Source organism: Pseudophryne corroboree, chromosome 1, assembly GCF_028390025.1.
Source record: "Pseudophryne corroboree isolate aPseCor3 chromosome 1, aPseCor3.hap2, whole genome shotgun sequence".
Classification (NCBI taxonomy): domain Eukaryota; kingdom Metazoa; phylum Chordata; class Amphibia; order Anura; family Myobatrachidae; genus Pseudophryne; species Pseudophryne corroboree.
The window spans coordinates 309,136,881-309,161,170 of NC_086444.1; the positions used below are offsets into that span (position 1 = coordinate 309,136,881).

At 47.4% G+C, this 24,290-nt stretch overlaps 1 protein-coding gene across 1 annotated transcript in view; it reads left to right on the forward strand.

Moving 5' to 3' along the window:
- The window catches only part of HPD (4-hydroxyphenylpyruvate dioxygenase), a 114,449-nt gene that overhangs the window by 56,305 nt on the left and 33,854 nt on the right, over positions 1 to 24,290 (forward strand). Inside the window, exon 8 of the mRNA XM_063964475.1 lies at positions 20,564 to 20,653. Within this exon, the coding sequence (XP_063820545.1) occupies positions 20,564 to 20,653 (90 nt within the window). The remainder of the gene's footprint in view (positions 1 to 20,563; positions 20,654 to 24,290) is intronic.

Here is a 24,290-nt window from a genome sequence, read left to right on the forward strand (position 1 = left end):
CATTCTACATTAACCAAACTTTCAGATTCTATCAAAGGGACCATGATCTACAAAATACATTATATAGTGAAAATATGTAACGATTGAGTCGCACGCTACGAACACATGAACTCTACCGTAAATGCACATACCGCGCGCCCGCGGGTGCCCGCAACAGCGAGTATGCGCACGCACGGGAGAGCGCACGCATGCGCAGCGCAGACCTGTATGAGGTGCAAATATGGCAGTGTGCATCGTGATATTTTTCTGACTTTGACAGTCCACCCTTTGGCAGTCAACAATAACTGCCACTTCCTAAAACATTTCAAAAAGAGAAAAATATATGTCAGGGGTTAATACATTTACATGGTTGGGTAGGGGAGGAGAGGAGAAGGTAGGAAAAGGGTATGACCTAGTGAGATAGCAGAAGCATGTGTGTATGAATCCATGTTTGGGGGTCATGTATCATCGTGCCGTACGTGTTTTAAATCAAGCTTCGAGGTATTGCGAAGTATACATTTGAATTCCTTCTTATCCCGCGGTACGGGTCTGTGGATGGGCTGTCAAACTTTACCGAGCTCTTTTCGGATTTTGGTTGCAACAAAATGGGGTGCACATTTTAGTTGATGATACATGAATGGAGGAATATGTGATTGCTGATATCTGTGCCTGTATTCCCTATACTATGTGTGTAATTACCTGAAGGTTGTAGAGATGAAGAAAAGACATAATTACGGTAAATGCAGTGGTATTCTATGTCAGGTAAATGAACATTTGTCGGTTGAAGTCTTGTTCGGTGTCTGTTGAATGCAGTCTTCTTTGTGCTTTTGCCCATAAGGTGCGAGCAAAAGCTTTGTCAATGTCCATAGATTTACAAAAGTGTTGGGCTAGCGTAATTTTAAATTTTCTAGGGAAACTGGGGATCTATGGCAAAGTTCATCAAAAATCTGTGTATCAGGTTGTCAAAACTTCTTCTTTAATCCATCCGTTGTCTGTATATCGGCTCATCAAATTCCTCGTCCAAGTGGGTCTTTTTACCTTGGAGAAAACGGAAAAACAGGTGAAAGAAACGGACCGTAGAAATCGCATTTTCATCACATCATTGTTTCTACATTTGGGTCATAAATCAAATCCATTGGAATTACAATTTCCTCACTCCTTAAACTTATCACCCTGGTACTTCGTTAAAGCCTGACCGCATCTAAATATCAAGCCAATCGTTATGATAACACCTAAGATACGTAGGAGGAACTTCCCAACATCCATTATGACTCCTTGCGCCCATTCTCCTAAACCGGAGAACCAATTTCGCGGGTTCAACCATGACACCCAACCAGTCAGCTCATTACCTACAGCAGCAAGGGTGAGATTGTGTCTCCTGCGAAATTCCCACTTCAGTTGGAGAATATCGTCCATCTTTTGGTCTATGACCTCGACCGGGTCCTCGGTACTATTTGTAATATATGTGCAACATTTCACGCCGTCCTGCGTTGCCAGTGTGACACAATATCCACCTGTTACTGCCGTGAGATAATTGAGAATCATTCTATGCTGAACCAGTTCTGTTTTATAAGCTTGAAGTTCTCTTCCAGTGTACCTAAACGTGTCATCATACATTTCTGTGATATTGTCTAACAAATTTGCGAGCGCAGATATGTATTTATAATTCAACACTCCTCTGGCGGTGCGAGTGAAATCTAACGCGATTAGAAACTGAATCCCGGTGGATTCATGGATCATGTCAGAGGCCGGATGCTCTGTTCTTTCTATCAGGTGCCGTTTAACTACGTGCTCGTAATGGGTGTGAGTATAAGGAGCTTGGGCAACACGGTGTATATCTTTCATTTTGGCATGTGATACAGTCATTACTTCAGGCAATACTTTTCCAATATAACACAATCCTTCTGAGTTTGGGGCAAGCCACTTATACGCCTTCCTCCCGCATATGAAATATGCATCATCGGGGAGAACATATGGGACGGAGTAGGACATAACCATATTACACATCTTCCATGTGAAATCTCCTAACCCTAATTCTCCCATCTGTCTAGTACACGTATCAGCTTGTACGATATGTGCACAGTATCCTGGTGATACCTCTCCAACTCTCGTAATCCTACTTCCTAGGGTATACCTATATCGGAAAGATTTTCCTCTACTGGCTATGTGGCGTATAAGTTCTGTATCTGTCGGCATTCTATCTGCTCTATGTGAAAAGGTCATGGTTTGGTTACTCCATGACACTTCCCAATTTCCCGGCTTTCGGGGATTGGAAATGTTAAAACATATGAGGGATCTATCCACATGATATTGGTGGAGCTTCAAACTAGGAGGACTGGAGATATTAAACCTCCTGTCCACCGGCCTCCCACCACTTAGCTCAAGTATCTCCCCTATCGTTAAAGGAAATGGTACTAGTCCTGATTTGCTATGACCTTGAGGTACTTGAGAGCATACCCAACAATCTGTTTGATTTAACACACTACCCACTAAGGAGTGATAGTCACTCAATGGATGCCGGTCCATGTGGATATTAAAACTGGATTGGCATTTCTTAATGCACCCATCCTCGACTACGTTGTCACAGAGCCTACAGATACAGTTTTCTTCAGCTAACAATCCTTCACAATTCCTTCTATGGTCAATGCTATCGGATTGTTTTCTGATACTCGCCTTTGCTTGTTGATTATGTTGTTCTCGGAAAACTACGCCTCCATCTCTGTCATCAGAACCCATTCCAGAACCTCTCTCGACCTCCATGGTACTCTCGCCGGAACAGACTGCTCTGGTTAACATCATGGTCAACAGGAAAATCCGGATCACAGTCTCTTGGGGCAAGTCCATCTTATAGGAGGAAACGAAGAAGAATGAGGAGGGGGAAAAATAATTTGAGGGAGAGGGGATGGGAAGTGGAGAAAAACAATAAATGGGAACAGGGAATCGACAACTGCTTTTGATCTTGTGATTCTCGGTGCTCAGGTGCCGCCTCAGTCCTCCTGGAACAGACACTCCAGTGATACAACTTCCTCTACCGTCTGTTCCTTATCACGGGACCTCTCTGGATCAGCAACCTTCTTACAGTGGGACGAATGGACCCAAGTCTCTCTCTCGGCAACCTTCAGTGCTGTAGTGCTAGTCAATAAGACTTGGTATGGTCCTTCCCATCTGTCAATAAGGCAACCTGAGCGTAGAAAATTCCGTATCATTACATAATCCCCAGGTTCAATGTCATGACAATTACTATCTGGTAAATCAGGAATCACTAACTTCAGATTATCATTTTGATTCCTTAGCTGTTTACTCATATTAACCAGGTACTTTACAGTCACTTCATTGTTACACTTCAAATCATCCTGAGGGTTAATCATAAATGCGGTTGTCGACCAAACAAGATTTCAAAGGGAGACAGATTAAGAGGGGACCTGGGAGTGGTTCTGATGCTGTACAGTACAATGGGTAGAGCTTCTGGCCATGTCAATCCTGTTTCTGCCATAACTTTGCTCAGTTTATTTTTAATGGTGCTGTTCACTCTTTCCACTTTCGCACTCGCCTGTGGACGGTATGGAGTGTGCAGCTTGCTATCAATTCCCATCAACTTACACATTCCTTGAAAGACATCACCTGTAAAATGGGTACCCCTATCACTTTCAATTATTCTAGGGATACCATATCTACATACAAATTCCTGCACAATTTTCTTAGCAGTAAACATAGCGGTATTTGTGGCCGCAGGAAATGCTTCGACCCAATTTGAAAAAACATCTATACAAACAAGTACATATTTCAAATTTCGACAAGGGGGTAATTGAATGAAGTCAATCTGTATTACCTGGAAAGGGCCGCCTGCAGGTGGGATATGAGATGGTTCTGTTGGTATTGCCTTTCCGATATTCTTTCTCAAGCATGTAAGGCATGACATTGCTCTTTTACTTGCATGAGATGAAAATCCTGGGGCACACCAATATGCTCTTACCAACTTGCACATTCCTTCCTTGCCCAGATGAGTCAGCCCATGAGCTGCCTCAGCTAAACATGGAAGATATGCTCTGGGGGCCACCGGTTTACCTTGTCCATCCGTCCAGAGTCCTGAGGACTCCTGGCCATATCCCTTTGCCTTCCAGACTGCCTTTTCCTGTGTGGAACACAAATTTTGCATCTCACACAACTTCTGTGTGTTGATGGTATTAAATACCATCAGTTGTGTGGTGTCTGTCTGTCTGGGGGTACCAGCTGCTAACTTAGCTGCTTCGTCTGCTCGGCTGTTACCAAGTGATACTGGGTCCTGGCTATATGTGTGCGCTTTACACTTGATAACAGCCACTCTGTCGGGTTCCTGTATCGCTGTTAGAAGCCTTTTGATGTGAGCTGCATGCGCTATCGGTGTACCAGCTGCCGTCATGAAATTTCTGAGGCGCCATAGGGCTCCGAAATCATGGACTACCCCGAATGCGTATCTAGAGTCGGTGTAGATATTGGCTGATTTGCCCTTAGCCAATTCACATGCTCTGGTTAGGGCGACCAGTTCAGCAACCTGGGCTGAGTGAGGTGGGCCTAGCGGTTCCGCTTCTATGGTGCCTTGGTCATCTACGACTGCGTATCCAGTACACAAGTCTCCCGAGTCTGACTGTCTGTGACAACTACCGTCCGTGTAGAAAGTTAGATCTACATCTTCCAGTGGATTGTCACTGATGTCAGGCCTTGCGGTAAAATTTTTGGTCAAATATTCCATACAATCATGTGTGTCTTCCTTTGTGTTAAATTCTCCTTCCCCACCACTCTCATCCTCCACCCTTTGTGCCTGTCCAGGCACACCTGGGAGATATGTTGCAGGATTTAATGCACTGCATATCCTTATGGTGATGTTTACGGGGGCCATTAGTGCCAATTCCCATCTTGTAAACCGTGCTGATGAGACGTGCCTGGTTTGGGCAGAATTTAGCAAGGCTGACACTGCATGTGGTGTATGAATTGTGAGGTTGTGGCCTAGCACTACATCTTCGCTTTTTGTTACTAGCAATGCTATCGCAGCAACGCTTCGCAAACATGTGGGGAGGGATCGCGCTACCGTGTCTAGCTGAGCGCTGTAGTATGCTACTGGCCTGCTGGCATCACCGTGCTTTTGGGTTAAGACGCCTGCCGCGCAACCAGCACTTTCTGTTCCGTACAGCTCAAAGGGTTTCCCATAGTCTGGCATACCTAATGCTGGTGCCTGCGTTAGGCACTGTTTAAGTCTCTCAAATGCCATCTCGGACTCGTCTGTATGCGAAATCCGATCAGGTTTGTTTGAGGAAACCATCTCCTGCAAAGGTAATGCTAGAATGGAAAGCCCTGGGATCCAGTTACGGCAATACCCACACATTCCTAAAAATGTTCTGATCTGTTGCTGGGTTTGTGGCAGAGTCATGTCTCTAATTGCTTGAATTCTATCAGCGGTCAGGTGTCTCAGTCCTTGTGTTAGACAGTGTCCCAAATATTTTACCTTAGTTTGGCATAATTGCAACTTGTCTTTGGAAACCTTGTGTCCTGTGTCTGAAAGATGAAACAGAAGCTGTTTCGTATCCTTCAGGGATGCTTCCAATGAATCAGAACACAGTAGTAGATCATCCACGTACTGTATTAATACTGATCCACTCTCTGGTTGGAAAGACTGTAAACAATCATGCAAAGCCTGGGAAAAGATACTTGGACTGTCTATGAAACCTTGTGGTAATCGAGTCCATGTGTATTGGACTCCTCTGTATGTGAATGCAAACAAATATTGACTGTCAGGGTGCAGAGGTACCGAAAAGAAAGCGGAGCAGAGGTCAATAACAGTGAAAAATTTCGCAGTGGGAGGGATTTGCATAAGGATGACAGCTGGATTTGGCACTACGGGGAACTGACTCTCAACTATTTTGTTAATCCCCCTTAGATCCTGCACTAGCCGGTAACCCCTCCCCCCACTCTTTTTAACAGGGAAGATCGGACTATTGGCAGTGCTGGGCGTTCTTACCAGAATGCCCTGTTGTAGCAAGCGCTCTATTACGGGATACACTCCTAACTCCACCTCTGGCTTCAGAGGGTACTGTGGGATTTTTGGAGCTATCCTACCATCTTTTACTTGTACAACTACCGGAGCTACGTTTGCCATTAATCCAGTGTCCTGTCCATCTTTAGTCCAAAGTGACTCTGGTATCTGGGATGTCATTTCCTCTACTTGGGATGGAGTCCTATTTGTCATAATGGTATGTGACATTAATTTTGACGGGGAGTCTAACATGTCTCGCACTTCCTGAGCGTGATTCTCAGGTATGTCCAAGAATACACCTTCAGGAGTACAATAAATGACGCACCCCATTTTGCACAATAAGTCTCTTCCCAGGAGATTAGTCGGTGCCGATGCAGCCAGCAAAAAGGAATGCTTGGTATGTAACGGCCCTACTGTAATCTCGGCTGGTTTGCTAACAGGGTAGTGCTGGACTACTCCTGTTACTCCTATGGCTGGAATTGTCTTACCAGTGGTTCTCATGCCCACTGTCGAATTTATCACTGATTTGGCCGCCCCTGTGTCTACAAGAAAGTTTAATGATTTACCAGCTACATTGATTGCAATTTCTGGTTCACTCCCAAGACTTGCAATCAATTTTACTGGCTGCAGATTACAGGTATGGCCACACCCCTATTGGGTATGGTGACCTCCCTGAATCCCGCTGGCAGCAACTGCTTGTGAAGGGGTTAAATGGGAACTACCAGTGGCTTGCCAGTCTCTGTTCGGGGGGTATCTTTTTGTTTCCCCTGTATGTGGCTCATAACTCCGTCTCTGCGGACCCTGCTCCCAATGTCGTGTGTCGTGTCGTTGTCTAGGGGGTTGATATGAGTTTTGTGAATTTTTCACTCTACAGTCTCGTGCCATGTGTCCCTGTCTATGACAAGAAAAACAAGTTACCACATTTAACTTACCCACAGGGTTTGGTGATTTATACAAAGGCTGCCTTGTGGTCAGGGCCTGTATACTTACGGCCATTAACTTATCACCTTGTGACTCCCTGTGTCGGGTGATATTCCGGTCGTGATCAATAGCAGCCTCTCTCAAAGTAGCCACCGACAGACCTCGCCAACATGGTTGCGTGGTCTGTACTCTTGTCTTTAATGTCTCTTTTAAACCATCCATTAGTACAGATACTGCTACTTCTCGATGGTTTATGTTTGTTTTAATGTCCTCTATACCTGTGTACTTTGCCATTTCTAGTAATGCCCTGTGGAAATATTCTGCAGCAGTTTCTGACTCTTTCTGTCTAATGGAGAAAATCTTGTTCCACTTAACTACTGCTGGGAAATACTCCTTTAACTGTAAACTTATTCTTTTTACGTTATCTTTGTTGTACACATCTGTAAGAGGTACATCCTGATCTAATCCACAGTCAGCCAAAAACTGAGCTGCGTCGACATTTGAGGGTAAACATGCCCTCAGCAATACCTGCCAGTCTTTGTTATTGGGCTCTAAGGTGTTCCCTAGGTCTTGTCACAACTGAGGGCCTGAGCTGACGGGAGGCAGCCTCAGTTGTAGGGGCTGAGATGTACCGGAACCTGGGAGGTTGTATCAGACCCCTGGACATGTAAGTAACATGAATAATAACTGCCCGAAGGCGTGACCACGACAACTTGGATAAAAGTCAATGATGTTTATTATGACAACTCCGCAACACAGCAGCAGTAAAAGAAAACATAAAAGTCAGCAAATAATAAATACAGTTCCTGGGTACTACAGGATGGCAGGAGCCACAGGGCACTGGTAGTGTGAGATAGTTCTTATGATCTTCTAGATGGAAAGTCCTTACCAGGCCCAACTGTAGCAATGGAGATAACCCAGGATTGTGCCAGCTGGTGTTCCAGGAAAAGCTGGGTTGCTGAAGGTAAAACAGCTGCTGTGGATACTGGCTGGAACCAGACTGTTGTTAGCACGGAGTGGATACTGGCTGGAACCAGTTAAATAATAAATGAACTTGGGAGCGATGAAATATGAACTGAAATGTAGAACTTGAGAGCGGAGAAATAATAATACCGGTGGAGAGTGGTAAAGTGTAGAAAGGACACCGGCCCTTTAAGGGAAGCTGTACTCTGCTGGAAGCTGAGCTGGAAGCAGGTAATGTTGTAGCTGGAAACAGATGAATCCACAATGGATTGGAGAGTCAGGCTACACCGCAGGTGGAATGCTGGTGCGGGTCTCTATGGTGGAAGTCTTGAGACAGGAGCTGGAACCTGGAAGACAATCACAGGAGAGAGACAAACAGGAACTAGGTTTGACAACCAAAGCACTGACGCCTTCCTTGCTCAGGCACAGTGTATTTATACCTGCAGCAAGGAAGGGATTGGCTAGGCAATTATGCAGATTAACAATACTGACAACAGATTGGAGGAAATGATCAGCTGACAGAATCCAAGATGGCTGCGCCCATGCAGACACTTGGAGGGAAGTTTGGTTTGTAATCCATGTGGTAATGAAAACAGTAATGGCGGCGCCGGCCACTGGAGACAGGAGACGCCAGGCTGACAAGTGCACATCCAACCACGCGGACACAGCGGAGGCCGCGGCTGACGTAATCGCCACTCTGACACTCTGCATGCAGAAGCTCAGGGACGGCGGCGGAGGCCGCGGGAGACGCCATGCCAGATGTAATAAGGCGTTACTGTGACAGCGTCTCAGAGAGACAGGAGAGGATGCAGGAATGTGAACATTAGGATAACAGATGGGATCCGGTCCTGGAGCGCTGAGCCAGCCTTAGGAGGCATCTGATGAGTAAGAAATGGCGTCCAGATACCCGGATCGTGACAGGTCTCTGATGTATTTCTGGCTGGCAACTAAGTCTTTCCTAGGGTCAGGGAATTCAGACACTATGGTTCTTAATTCCATTCGGGAAAATGGGCTGTACATGGCAATGTTCCTAACAGGAGTGATTCCTGTCGTGTCAGTTTTCCCATTTGGCACTGCTATTACCCTAACAGGATTAAGTCTACTAACATCACTCTGTGTAGGTTCTACAGCCTGTGGTGAAATGGTTTCAGCATAGTGTATGGTGCCGTACTTACCTGTAGATACGACCTCACCTATCCCTCCGCTAGGGGCTTTTGTTACTAATCTCGTGGGTGGAGCCGTGCCTACTGTTGTCTCTGCTATGGTGGCTGCTAGAGAGAGCGCCGATATTGTTGCCGATTCGTCTTCTTGATCACACTCCTGGGGAAAGTTCAAAACAGGGTACAACTTGCACGGGTTAATACTTGCATTGGTTAACTTATTAACATTTACACAGTTGCTAAGTGTTTGTTTGTTACACCCTAATGCGTCATTCTCCGCAACCAATTTCTCTCCTGATATGTATGGTGGCGGCGGGGCTGTCGCTATCAATTTCTTGATAGGATTAGATCCCGCCGCCAGAGCCAATCCTCTCTGTATTTCACCTTCCTGTTGCCATAACTGCAAATAATCATAATTTTGGATTCGTCTCTTTGATGATTTAATGAGACATATCCTCCTCCTTAAATTTTGCAACACTTCTGGGCTAAAGCTACCTACTCTTGGGAATTTCTCCCCGTCATGCACTGTCATTCTCTCCCATTCATCACATAAAACCTCTGTATGTGAACCATATTTTTCACACATTACGTACCTTGCCGACCCGACTGGTCGGTTTACTGAATCAACCCGAACCGAGGTTGATCGCCCCCTTCCTGAACAATTGGCCCCCATAACTTGCAGGCGTTGCTTTCACCACCTCTGACCTTATTTCAGGGTCTTCAGCGAACCCTTACAAAAACCAAAATGTTCACGATAGGCTGACGGTGGCGGTTTACCGAGTACCCCACTCACTCGCCCACGCCGACCAATACGACCCACACACTGCCTTAGTGCTGGCGTACTCGACCCAGGGCCCCTATGAACCTCTATTTACTGGAACATGCGAGGGATATCCGCAGAACACTTACTCTTTCCAGTAACTATTGGTTGTTGGACAATTCCTGAGTGACCAGCGAACTTCCCTTCAGAAAATAAAAAATTACACAAATCACATCAGAGTGTACAAATAGTTTTACGACCGGGTTTGTACACAAATGGTACTGGTCAGATTAACTAATGTACACAATTACGTGCGGTACAATCGTTCAGCACATAAGCAACTAATCTTATGTGCTGAACGACCAGTGGAATCGAAAATTTCGGCTGCGAATTCCTTCAGCCAGAGCTTTATTGGCCTATATGGGTTTTGCACCAACCCCCTGGGTTGTGCCCTTTTCTCTTTTATGGCAGACTTCTTAGTCTGCTGTACCTGGACCTCCCGGTCTGTAGTATGACCTCCTGGTCTACTATTCTCTACTGCTCAAATTTTATGTTTAACCAGAGATGCCTCCCTAGCCACCATGCACGTCACTTACATGTATGTACCTCTGCGAGAACTCGACTTCTTGTGGTTCAACCTGTAAAATTGTATAAACTTATATATACAAAACACTCACTCACCACACGTACACTTTTGCTTCTATTTCTATTTCTGCGCAGAAATTTTCTTTAGACCAGATGTGTTGTGAATTTGGAGAAGGATCTGTTAATCTAAATTTCGGATTTAAAATAGATTTGCGCTATTTATCGCCTGATGCGCTACTTATCGCCTGTTGCGCTATTTATCGCCTGTTGCGCTACTTAAAAATCAACACTGTCGTGTGACTTGAGTTACGTGGGCGTACCCAGACGCTCCGTTGCGTAATTTACGCTGCGTGCGTCGGCCTTTGCGTACGCGAGTCTCAGCCCTTTGTTAGAGACACGTGTACACAAAACCAATGTCCACCGTAACACAACTAACACGTTTATCAATGTAGATGATCCTCGATCGTCTACCGCGCAACACACCAATCTCTCCTTTTACCTTTAGGTAGAGCTGCGTGTGTGCTTTTACACTTTAACTATGGAATAGCGACAAATCTCTCTTAGCACGTTTTATCAATTATAAAATGGCAAACAGGAGAGTGATATATGAAAATACACGAATGAAAAAGAAATGCAGATATGTGCGTGTGTACGCAAGATAGAAATAAACAGTTTTAAAAGACACTAGCGTGTTGTTCTTACCTCCGGTTCCGGATTCCTTCAGCACCCTTTACTAAGCGAAGCAGACGCTTATCCCGTCAGCACTGCGAAGAATATGATCTCCCGCCCTTTGCTGATGGATAATGTCTGCTGAAATTACCTAGCAGAGATATGTGAAGGACAGGACGAGCCGCCAATTGTTAAAGCTAAATATTTATCTTATATAAAACCCTTCGTGAGGTCTAAGAACACTGTACGCTATTTACGTATGGAGTACCGTAAGGGTACGCTCGTTGCGTAACGATCGCTTAGCCGTGGTCGAGACGCTCAAGCGTCACGTTCGCTCACGGCCAAGAGATCACAGGCAGGCACGCTATTGGCTGCCGACTAACGTAATGATTCGCTATAGCGTAGCGGACGCTCGGGACCACGAGGAGATCACCAGCGGCGCTGACGCTCACAATGTTAAACCTTTATATCTAAACCATAAACAATGTAATATGCTGTAAAACCTTAGTGTAGAGATAGGGTGTAGATGCAACACAGTGTAACCTTGTTAACTTAAAAGCTGTTTGAGCGTCACCGACGCTCTGAGAATACTTAACACTATAAGAAATACACAGATACCGTGCTTAGGGTCCAACGCCTAATATATATATTATGAATGTTATACTTGCAAAAGAATTAATACAATACAAGTCATACACTACAATATAACATAGACTACCTAACCAGATAACTACACATGAAATACAATACAATACTATTACGTTTAAGGGATTACGAGAGAAAGAGGAGACGAGAGAGAAAGAGAGAGATATGGCCCATAACAACAAAGAAAGACAATATGATTGCGGAGAAAACTTACGCACAAAGGAAACGATCGCATGCGCCTCTGGACATCCAGCTCCCGATTTTCAGCAATGATAACCGTTGAAGAGTGAGAGCTGGATGTGATCGGCTTGTCTATTTATGCCCCACACACAATACAATTCAATGGTCCCTACAATCTCATTGTTCATTGGACACAGGAATTCCTCCTCGCATTATAACAAAAGGTCATAGGTTGATTCATACAGGTGGGCTGTGACTATTTCCAACAGCTCAGGTGGGAGGGAAACTGGGTTTCCCGCCGCATGGATAAGTAAGTGCAAATACAGTAAATGGACATAAACTTCTTATGTCCATAATTATTCGCACGAGCGATTAATCCGCTTCAAACCAACACCGGAATATTGCTAATTAAATACTCTTCCGATGGATACTAAACACCACTGTATTACTCCTGTCTGACCCTTCGTATCAAACAAAGGGGGATTTCTCTGTTCATGAACATTCTACATTAACCAAACTTTCAGATTCTATCAAAGGGACCATGATCTACAAAATACATTATATAGTGAAAATATGTAACGATTGAGTCGCACGCTACGAACACATGAACTCTACCGTAAATGCACATACCGCGCGCCCGCGGGTGCCCGCAACAGCGAGTATGCGCACGCACGGGAGAGCGCACGCATGCGCAGCGCAGACCTGTATGAGGTGCAAATATGGCAGTGTGCATCGTGATATTTTTCTGACTTTGACAGTTTTTTGGAAGGGCCATCCTGCGTGACACTGCAGTGCCACTCCTAGATGGGCACGGTGTTTGTGTCGGCCACTAGGGTCGCTTATCTTACTCACACAGCTACCTCATTGCGCCTCTTTTTTTCTTTGCGTCATGTGCTGTTTGGGGAGGGTTTTTTGGAAGGGCCATCCTGCGTGACACTGCAGTGCCACTCCTAGATGGGCACGGTGTTTGTGTCGGCCACTAGGGTCGCTTATCTTACTCACACAGCTACCTCATTGCGCCTCTTTTTTTCTTTGCGTCATGTGCTGTTTGGGGAGGGTTTTTTGGAAGGGCCATCCTGCGTGACACTGCAGTGCCACTCCTAGATGGGCACGGTGTTTGTGTCGGCCACTAGGGTCGCTTATCTTACTCACACAGCTACCTCATTGCGCCTCTTTTTTTCTTTGCGTCATGTGCTGTTTGGGGAGTGTTTTTTGGAAGGGCCATCCTGCGTGACACTGCAGTGCCACTCCTAGATGGGCACGGTGTTTGTGTCGGCCACTAGGGTCGCTTAGCTTAGTCATCCAGCGACCTAGGTGCAAATTTTAGGACTAAAAATAATATTGTGAGGTGTGAGGTATTCAGAATAGACTGAAAATGAGTGGAAATTATGGTTTTTGAGGTTAATAATACTTTGGGATCAAAATGACCCCCAAATTCTATGATTTAAGCTGTTTTTTAGTGTTTTTTAAAAAAAACACCCGAATCCAAAACACACCCGAATCCGACAAAAAAAATTCGGTGAGGTTTTGCCAAAACGCGGTCGAACCCAAAACACGGCCGCGGAACCGAACCCAAAACCAAAACACAAAACCCGAAAAATTTCAAGTGCACATCTCTACTATCCATATGGAAAACCAGATAGGGGCTTTTACATGACAAAGCCGCCAATTCTGACACACGCCTAGCCGAAGCTAAGGCCAACAGCATGACCACTTTCCACGTGAGATACTTTAGCTCCACGGTCTTAAGTGGCTCACACCAGTGGGATTTCAGGAAACTCAACACCACGTTAAGATCCCAAGGTGCCACTGGTGGCACAAAAGGGGGCTGAATATGCAGCACTCCCTTAACAAACGTCTGAACCTCAGGCAGTGAAGCCAGTTCTTTTTGGAAGAAAATGGAGAGGGCCGAAATCTGGACCTTTATGGACCCTAATTTCAGGCCCATAGTCACTCCTGACTGTAGGAAGTGCAGGAATCGACCCAGCTGGAATTCCTCTGTAGGGGCCTTCCTGGCCTCACACCAAGCAACATATTTTCGCCATATACGGTGATAATGCTTTGCTGTCACATCCTTCCTAGCCTTTATCAGCGTAGGAATAACTTCATCCGGAATGCCTTTTTCCGCTAGGATCCGGCGTTCAACCGCCATGCCGTCAAACGCAGCCGCGGTAAGTCTTGGAACAGACAGGGCCCTTGTTGTAACAGGTCCTGTCTGAGAGGCAGAGGCCACGGGTCCTCTGTGAGCATTTCTTGCAATTCCGCGTACCAAGTCCTTCTTGGCCAATCCGGAACAATGAGTATAGTTCTCACTCCTCTTTTTCTTACAATTCTCAGCACCTTTGGTATGAGAGGAAGAGGAGGAAACACATAGACCGACTGGAACACCCACGGTGTTACTAGTGCGTCCACATCTATCGACTGAGGGTCCCTTGACCTGGCGCAATATCTTTTTAGCTTTTTGTTGAGACGGGACGCCATCATGTCCACCTGTGGCAGTTCCCATCGATTTGCAATCTGCGTGAAGACTTCTTGATGAAGTCCCCACTCTCCCGGGTGGAGGTCGTGCCTGCTGAGGAAGTCTGCTTCCCAGTTGTCCACTCCTGGAATGAACACTGCTGACAGTGCTAGCACGTGATTCTCCGCCCAACGAAGAATCCTGGTGGCTTCTGCCATTGCCACCCTGCTTCTTGTACCACCCTGGCGGTTTACATGGGCCACTGCTGTGATGTTGTCTGACTGAATCAGCACTGGTTGGTTTTGAAGCAGAGGCTCCCCTTGACTCAGGGCGTTGTATACGGCCCTTAGTTCCAGGATATTGATGTGCAGACAAGTCTCCTGACTTGACCACAGCCCCTGGAAGTTTCTGCCTTGAGTGACTGCCCCCCATCCTCGGAGGCTTGCATCCGTGGTCACCAGGACCCAGTCCTGTATGCCGAACCTGCGGCCCTCGAGGAGGTGAGCACTTTGCAGCCACCACAGAAGAGACACCCTGGCCCTGGGGGACAGGGTGATCAGCCGATGCATCTGAAGATGCGATCCGGACCATTTGTCCAACAGATCCCACTGAAAGATCCTCGCATGGAACGTGCCGAAGGGAATGGCTTCGTATGACGCCACCATCTTTACCAGGACACGCGTGCAGTGATGCACCGATACCTGTTTTGGTTTTAGGAGGCCTCTGACCAGAGTCACGAGCTCCTGAGCCTTCTCCTCAGGGAGAAACACCCTTTTCTGGTTTGTGTCCAGAATCATGCCCAGGAAGGGCAGACACGTCGTAGGAATCAGCTGCGACTTTGGAATATTCAGAATCCAGCCGTGCTGTTGCAACACTTCCTGAGTGTGTGCTACGCTGATCAGCAACCGCTCCCTGGACCTCGCCTTTATGAGGAGATCGTCCAAGTATGGGATAATTGTAACCCCTTGCTTCCGAAGGAGCACCATCATTTCCGCCATCACCTTGGTAAATATTCTCGGTGCCGTGGACAGGCCAAACGGCAACGTCTGGAATTGGTAATGACAGTCCTGTACCACAAACCTGAGGTACTCCTGATGAGGTGGATAAATGGGGACATGCAAGTACGCATCCTTGATGTCCAGAGACACCATAAAATCCCCCTCTTCCAGGCTTGCAATGACCGCTCTGAGCGATTCCATTTTGAACTTGAATCTTTTCAGATAAATGTTCAGGGATTTTAAATTCAATATGGGTCTGACCGAACCGTCCGGTTTCGGTACCACAAACATTGTGGAATAGTATCCTCTTCCTTGTTGAAGGAGGGGAACCTTTACCACCACCTGCTGGAGATATAACTTGTGAATTGCCGCTAACACTACTTCCCTTTCTATGGGGGAAGCTGGCAGGGCCGATTTGAGGTAACGGTGAGGGGGCATCACTTCGAATTCCAGCTTGTATCCCTGAGACACAATCTGTATAGCCCAGGGATCCACCTGTGAACGAACCCACTGGTGGCTGAAATTTCGGAGACGCGCCCCCACCGCTCCTGGCTCCTGTGGAGCCCCAGCGTCATGCGGTAGATTTACTGGAAGCCGGGGAGGACTTCTGTTCCTGGGAACTAGCTGTGTTGTGCAGCTTCTTTCCTCTACCCCTGCCTCTGGCCAGAAAGGACGCACCTCTGACCTTCTTGCTTCTCTGTGATCGAAAGGACTGCATTTGGTAATACGGTGCTTTCTTAGGCTGTGAGGGAATATATGGCAAAAAGTTTGACTTCCCAGCCGTAGCTGTGGAAACTAGGTCCGAGAGACCGTCCCCAAACAATTCCTTACCCTTGTAAGGTAACACCTCCATGTGCTTTTTGGAGTCGGCATCACCTGTCCATTGCCGAGTCCACAGGACCCTTCTGGCAGAAATTGACATTGCATTTATTCTAGAGCCCAGTAGGCAAATGTCCCTCTGGGCATCCCTCATATATAGGACAGCGTCTTTTATATGCCCCAGGGTCAGTAAAATGGTATCCTTGTCTAAGATATCCATTTCCTCAGACAGATTATCTGTCCATGCTGCCACAGCACTACACATCCAGGCCGACGCAATAGCCGGCCTCAGTATAGTACCTGAGTGTGCATAAACAGACTTCAGGATACTTTCCTGCTTCCTATCTGCAGGATCCTTTAGGGCGGCCGTATCCTGTGACGGGGGTGTAGTACGGGTGACCGGCGGTCTCCTGACCGCCGGTCACCTTACCGACGCCGGGATCCCGGCAGCATACCGACGCCGGGATCCCGGCGGGGAGGGGCGAGTGCAGCAAGCCCCTTGCGGGCTCGCTGCGCTCGCTACGCTGCGGGCTCGGTGGCGACCTGCGGTCGCCACGGGTTCTATTCCCACTCTATGGGTGTCGTGGACACCCACGAGTGGAAATAGTCCCTGTTGGTCGGCATGCCGACCATCGGGATAGTGAGCCGTCGGGCTCACGGAGGAGGTCATGTGACTGTCGGTCAGGCGACCGGCGGTCACATGACTACCACCCCTGTGACGGCAGGGCCACCTTTTTAGATAAGCGTGTCAGAGCTTTATCTACCCTAGGGTAGGATTCCCAGCGCATCCTGTCCGTTGGCAGGAAAGGGTACGCCATAAGCAACCTTTTGGAAATCAGCACTTTCTTATCGGGGGAATCCCATGCTTTTTCACATAATTCATTTAACTCATGTGAAGGGGGAAAAGTCACCTCTTGCTTTTTCTCCCCATACATATATACCCTTTTGTCAGGGACAGGGTTTTCCTCCGGTATGTGCAATACATCCTTCATTGCTATAATCATGTATCGGATGGCTTTAGTCATTTTAGGCTGCAACTTTGCCTCATCGTCATCGACACTGGAGTCAGAATCCGTGTCGACATCTGTGTCAACCAACTGGGATAGTGGGCGCTTTTGAGACCCTGACGGCCTCTGAGCTGCAGAATCAGACACGGGTTGAGACCCTGACTGATTATCCAACCTTTTATGCAAGGAGCTCACATTATCATTTAACACCTTCCACATATCCATCCAATCAGGTGTCGGCGCCGTCGGCGGCGACACCACAGTCACTTGCACTTGTTCTGCCTCCACGTAACCGCCCTCGTCAAACATGTCGACACAAACGTACCGACACACCGCACACACACAGGGAATGCTCTAATTGAGGACAGGACCCCACAAGGCCTTTTGGGGAGACAGAGAGAGAGTATGCCAGCACACACCCCAGCGCTATATAACCCAGGGATTACACAGTAACTTAGTGTTTACCCAGTAGCTGCTGTTTATGATAATTTTGCGCCTAAATTTATGTGCCCCCCCTCTCTTTTTACCCTTTTTCTACCTTGATACTGCAGGGGAGAGCCTGGGGAGCTTCCTCTCAGCGGAGCTGTGAAGAGAAAATGGCGCTGGTTAGTGCTGAGGAAGAAGGCCCCGCCCCCTCAGCGGCGGGCTTCAGTCCCGGGTCTGTGTAATAAAATGGCTGGGGCTCGTACATATATACAGTGCCCAGCTGTATATATGTGTCTTTTTGCCAAGAGGTATCCTAATTGCTGCCTAGGGCGCCCCCCCCTGAGCCCTGCACCCTACAGTGACCGGAGTGTGTGGGTAGTGTGGGCGCAATGGCGCACAGCTGCAGTGCTGTGCGCTACCTCATGTGAAGACAGGAGTCTTCTGCCGCCGATTTCGATGTCTTCTTGCTTCTGCCGGCTTCTGACTTCTGGCTCTGCGAGGGGGACGGCGGCGCAGCTCCGGGAACGGACGACAAGGTCAGGTCCTGTGTTCGATCCCTCTGGAGCTAATGGTATCCAGTAGCCTAAGAAGCGCAACCTAGCCGCAGTTAGTAGGTTTGCTTCTCTCCCCTCAGTCCCACGTAGCAGAGAGTCTGTTGCCAGCAGAAGCTCTCTGAAAATAAAAAAACCTAACTAAAATACTCTCTTATTAGCAAGCTCAGGAGAGCTCACTAAAAGCACCCAGCTCTGGCCGGGCACAGATTCTAACTGAGGTCTGGAGGAGGGGCATAGAGGGAGGAGCCAGTGCACACCAGGTAGTACTAAATCTTTCTTTAGAGTGCCCAGTCTCCTGCGGAGCCCGTCTATTCCCCATGGTCCTTACGGAGTCCCCAGCATCCACTAGGACGTTAGAGAAACTATATTTTGGAAGAGCCTGAAAAGCAGCATGGTAGTGTACATCGGGATGTAGTTATGTGACCGGCGGTCACAATACCGGCACAAACATCCCGTCCCCTCACTATCCCGACGGTCGGCATGCCAACCAACAGGGACTATTCCCACTCGTGGGTGTCCACGACACCCATAGCGTGGGAATAGAACCTGTGTCAAGCGCAGCTCGCTACCGAGCCCGCAAGGAACTTTGTTGCGCTCGCCCCTCCCACACTGGGCATCTAATTGCCTGGATCTTGCCATCAGTATTGTGCGCTGTGCAATCTGTACGCACGGCGTGATAAATTGTCCCGTCAGCTGTCAGATCGGCCAGGAACAAATCGTCTTGATGTGTACTTGGCCTAACCAAAATATGAAATCTCATCAATGGCTCCGTTCTTCCAGGAAAAGAGAACTTTGCAGCACGCTGTTAACAAATGTCCACATTATTGGAGAAATTAAAATCTCTTCCAAAGAATGTTCCAAAAATATATATTTGCCAAAGTATATGTATTTGCCAAAATATATATATATATATATATATATATATATATATATATATATATGAATATAATAATGTATTGATGCTTTCTCAACCAGTGTCTCCCCATCTACCTTGCCCTAATTTTTCTCCCTCCCTTCACCATCCCCTCCTTTTACCACTGTTCCCTGTATACACAAGGTGAATTCAGCCAGTCCTATAATAAATACTGTAAGTAAGCCAGTATGTGTAAGTAAGCCAGTATGTGTAAGTAAGCCAGTATGTGCTGATGTAAATATATTATTACAGTGCTCCAATCAAATGGTATTACCTACAATGATAACTACATTGAAGAAATGTAATATGATATATAATAATCCATGTAGGTATAGGCTGCCATACACAAAGTCATAGAATGAATTTTGGAGTAAATATTAAGAGCTTTGAGAATTATTTCATGGTAATAGTCATTTAATCACAGCATTAGGTAACGTCAGCAAAGCATTGTGAGCTCTACCATAAGAAATAAAAGGCCAAAAATGTTTCCGAATTTGGCCGCAAACTTGGCAAAAAGGTATGAGGCTAACATCCCGGCGGGCAAGATACCGAAGCCAGAATCCTGACCACACGGTGAAATGCCGGCAGTTGGAATACCGACACAAGCCCGGAATTCAGGCTTGCTACCACCCGACTCGATGCGCGGCGAGCGCAGCGAGCCAGAAAGTGGACACGCTGTGTTCGCTGCCAGGATTCCTCCTGTTGGGATTCCGGTGACGGTCTTCTGACCGCCGTGATCCCCACCGCCGGGATCCCATACCGATCTCGGCAAAAGCTTGTTTCAATAGAAAAGGTTTATATAATAAAAAGCCAAGCAAAACTATACTCCATAATGAAAGGGACTTTCAAAGTTTAAAGCAGTGGTTCTCTAACTTGGGGGTTCATTCCGAGTTGATCGCTAGCTGCCGTTGTTCGCTGCGTAGTGATCAGTGACAAAAATGGCTAATCTGCGCATGCGTATGCACCACACTGCGTACGCGCATCATATGGGTATGCAGTCTATTGTGGTTTTGTACTGGTTCCAGCGACGATTCCAATCGCACGGCCGAACGCAAGGAGATTGACAAAAAGAGGGCGTTTAGGGGTGTCAACTGACCGTTTTCTGGGAGTGTTTGGAAAAATGCAGGCGTGGCCGGGCGTTTGTTGGGCGGGTATCTGACGTCATTACCGTGTCACTCGTCGCAGCAATCATCGCACAGGATAAGTAACCACAGGGCTGGTCTTGTTTTGCACAAAATGTGTTTGCAGGCACTCTGCTGCACAGGCGTTCGCACTCCTGCAAAGCAAAAATACACTCCCCCGTGGGCGGCGACTATGCGTTTGCATGGCTGCTAAAAAGTGCTAGCGAGCTAACAACTCGGAATGACCACCTTGGTCCGCAAGGTACCTAACAGCTGTTACCCAGCTTTAGCAAATCCACACATTGAAATAAACATGCAGTATGTCAACCAATCCTTTACACTTGTTTTACTCTGATACCATAAAGATGTGTGCTTACTGTGCTATCTTCTATTAACAGAAAGCCAGAGACAGAGGAGCGACAATAGTAAAGGAGCCCTGGATTGAAGAAGACAAATACGGAAGAGTGAAATTTGCAGTGATTCAAACGGTATTAAATGCTTATTTAGCTATTCATTTTATATGATACTGAAATATATATATATATATGTGTTGAATAACTGTTTCACACTTATTCAACATCCTGACACCTGTGTAGACCCAAGAAAATAGGATTTTAATTACCTACCGGTAAATCCTTTTCTCGTAGTCTGTAGAGCAGGGGCGGGGAACCTGCGGCCCGCGGGACGTATAAGACCCGCAAAGCCGCTTGCTCCGGCCCACCCGCTTGTGTCAGTGCAACACACCGCCGCTCAGTCCGGCGGCAGCGTGTCTCAGCTGTCAGGGCAGGGAGGATAGCGTGGCTATGTCGGGCGGCGGCGTGTAGGACTTCAAACCAGCCGCCGGTTCGTGAGCCAATCAGAGCTCGCGGACAGGCAGCCTATCAGGAGCCGCCGCTGCCGGTCTGCGAGCTCTGATTGGCTCACGAACCGGCGGCTGGTTTGAAGTCATACACGCTGCCGCCGCTGCCTGACATAGCCGTGCTCTCCTCCCTGCCCTGAGCCCCCTGACACCCGCCGGATGGAGCAGCAGCAGTGGTAAGCAGCACAGTGGGGTGGGGGGGGGCACTGTGGGGGCATTTGTGGATCTGGCACTGTGGGGGTATTTGTGGATTTGGCACTGTGGGGGCATTGGTATACCTGGCACTGTGGGGGTATTTGTGGATTTGGCACTGTGGGGGCATTGGTATACCTGGCACTGTGGGGGTATTTGTGGATTTGGCTCTGTGGGGGCATTTGCATACCTGGCTCTGTGGGGGCATTTGTGGATTTGGCACTGTGGGGGCATTTGTGGATTTGGCACTGTGGGGGCATTTGTGGATTTGGCACTGTGGGGTCATTTGTATACCTGGCACTGTGGGGCATTTGTATACCTGGCACTGTGGAACAATTGTGGATCTGGCACTGTGGGGGATTTTGTATACCTGGCACTGTGGGGGCATTTGTATACCTGACACTGTGGGGGCATTTGTATACCTGGCACTGTGGGGGCAATTGTGGATCTGGCACTGTGGGGGCAACTGTGGATCTGGCACTGTGGGGGCAACTGTGGATCTGGCACTGCACTATTGGGGGCATATGTGTATCACGTCCCATTTTAATTGGCCCCACCCATTTTTTGGGCGCGCGCGCCTCCGGCACACAGTACCTCTAAGGGGCAGACATACTGGGGGGCAGGGTAGTTTTTTAAGTTGAGAATTTTTGTATGGCCCCCGAAGGATTTTCTAAATATCCAAATGGCCCTTGGTAGTAAAAAGATTCCCCACCCCTGCTGTAGAGGATACTGGGGTTCCATTTAGTACCATGGAGTATAGACTGTCCACTAGGAGCCATGGGCACTTTAAGAATTTGATAGTGTGGGCTGGCTCCTCCCTCTATGCCTCTCCTACCAGACTCAGTCTAGGAAACTGTGCCCGAGGAGACGAACATACTTTGAGAGAAGGATTAAAAAGGATAGTGGTGAGATTCCGAACCAGCACACACAAACAAGAGGATAGCTACGCTAACCAAACTGGAAACAGGAACAGCAACAGCTGAACCAACAATACTTAACCAAGTAACAGTGCAGGAAGAACAAAGCATCGGGCGGGCGCCCAGTATCACCTACGGACTACGAGAAAAGATTTTACTGGTAGTTAATTAAAATCTTATTTTCTCTTATGTCCTAGAGGATACTGGGGTTCAATTTAGTACCATAGGGAAGTACCAAAGCTCCCAAACCGGGTGAGAGAGTTGCTGAGGTCCCTGCAGAACTGATTGACCAAACTGAAGGTCCTCAGAGGCCAAAGTATCGAACTTGTAGAACTTAACAAACGTGTTCAAACCTGACCAAGAAGCTGTTCGGCAGAGCTGTAAAGCCGAGACACTGCAGGCCGCCGCCCAAGAAGAACCCACCGACCTAGAAGAGTGGGCCTGTACAGATTTTGGAACCGGCAAGCCTGCCGTGGAATAAGCTTGCTGGATAGCGAGCCTGATCCAGTGTGCAATTGACTGCTTAGAAGCAGGACACCCAATCTTATTGGGATCATCAAGAACAAACAGTGTGTCCGATTTTCTGTAACGAGCTGTTCTCTTTACATACACCTTCAAAGCCCTCATCCAAAGACTTTGAAGTAGCAAAGGTGTCGGTAACCACCGGAACCACAATAGGTTGGTTGATGTGAAACGCCGACACCACTTTAGGAAGAAATTGCTGATGAGTTCTGAGTTCAGCTCTATCCTCATGGAAAATTAAATAGGGGAATTAAATAGGGGCTCTTGTGAGACAACGGCCCCAGTTCCGACACACGCCTCGCCGAAGCCAAGGCCAACAGTGTGATGGTCTTCCAAGTAAGATATTTTATGTCTACCTTCGGTAATGGTTCAAACCAGTTAAATTGGAGGAACTGCAGAACCAAATTGAGATCCCAAGGTGCCGTCAGAGGCACAAAGGGAGGTTGGATGTGCAGAACACCTTTCAAGAACATCTGGACCTCAGGGAGAGAAGCCAATTGTTTCCTGAAAGAAAATGGATAAGGCCGACATCTGGACTTTTATGGAGCCCACATCCACACCTGCCTGCAGAAAAGCAGGAAACTTCCCAGATGAAATTCCACTACAGAATAATTTCTGCTCTCACACCAAGAGACGTATTTCTTCCAAATACGGTGGTAATGTTTAGATGTTACCCCCTTCCTGGCTTGGATCATAGTCGGAATTACCTTCTCAGGGATCCCTCTCCTGGCTAGAATCAGACGTTCACTTCCATGCCGTCAATTGTAGCTGCGGTAAGTCTTGATAGACGAATGGGCCCTAATTATGCAGAAGATCCTCACGAAGAGGTAGAGGCCATGGATCTTCGAGAAGCATCTCCAGAAGGTCCACGTACCAGGTCCTTCTTGGCCAGTCCGGAGCAATGAGTATTGCTTGAACCTTTTCCCTTTTTATTCTTTTGAGAATTCTTGGGATCAGAGGAAGTGGAGGAAGCACGTACACCAGCTGATAGACCCATGGAGTCGTCAGAGTGTCAACGGCCACTGCCTGTGGGTCTCTTGACCTGAAATAATAACGCTTGAACTTCTTGTGGAGACGAGAGGCCATCATGTCAATTTGTGGATATCCCCATCGACGTGTCAAGCACCTGAACACTTCCGGGTGAAGGCCCCACTCCCCCGGGTGCAGGTCGTGTCTGCTGAGGAAGTCTGCTTCCCAGTTGTCTACTCCCGGAATGAAGACTGCTGACAAAGCCACAGCATGTTTTTCTGCCCAGTGGAGAATTCTTTACACCTCTGACATTGCTGCTCTGCTTTTTGTTCGGTTTATGTACGTTACTGCCGTCACATTGTCCAACTGGAACTGAATGGCCTGACCTTGAAGAAGATATGAGGCCTGCAGAAGGGCGTTGTATATAGCCCTGAGTTCCAGAATGTTGATTGGAAGGACGGCTTCCTGACTTGAACATCTTCCTTGAAACTGCACCCCCTGGGTGACAGCTCCCCAACCTCTGAGGCTTGCGTCTGTGGTTAACAGAATCCAATTCTGAATACCGAACCTCCAACCCTCGACGAAGAGAGATCCTGACTTTTGGCAACAGACGGATCCTCTGGTGCATGTGAAGATGCTGTTAGGACAATTCATCCAACAGTTGAA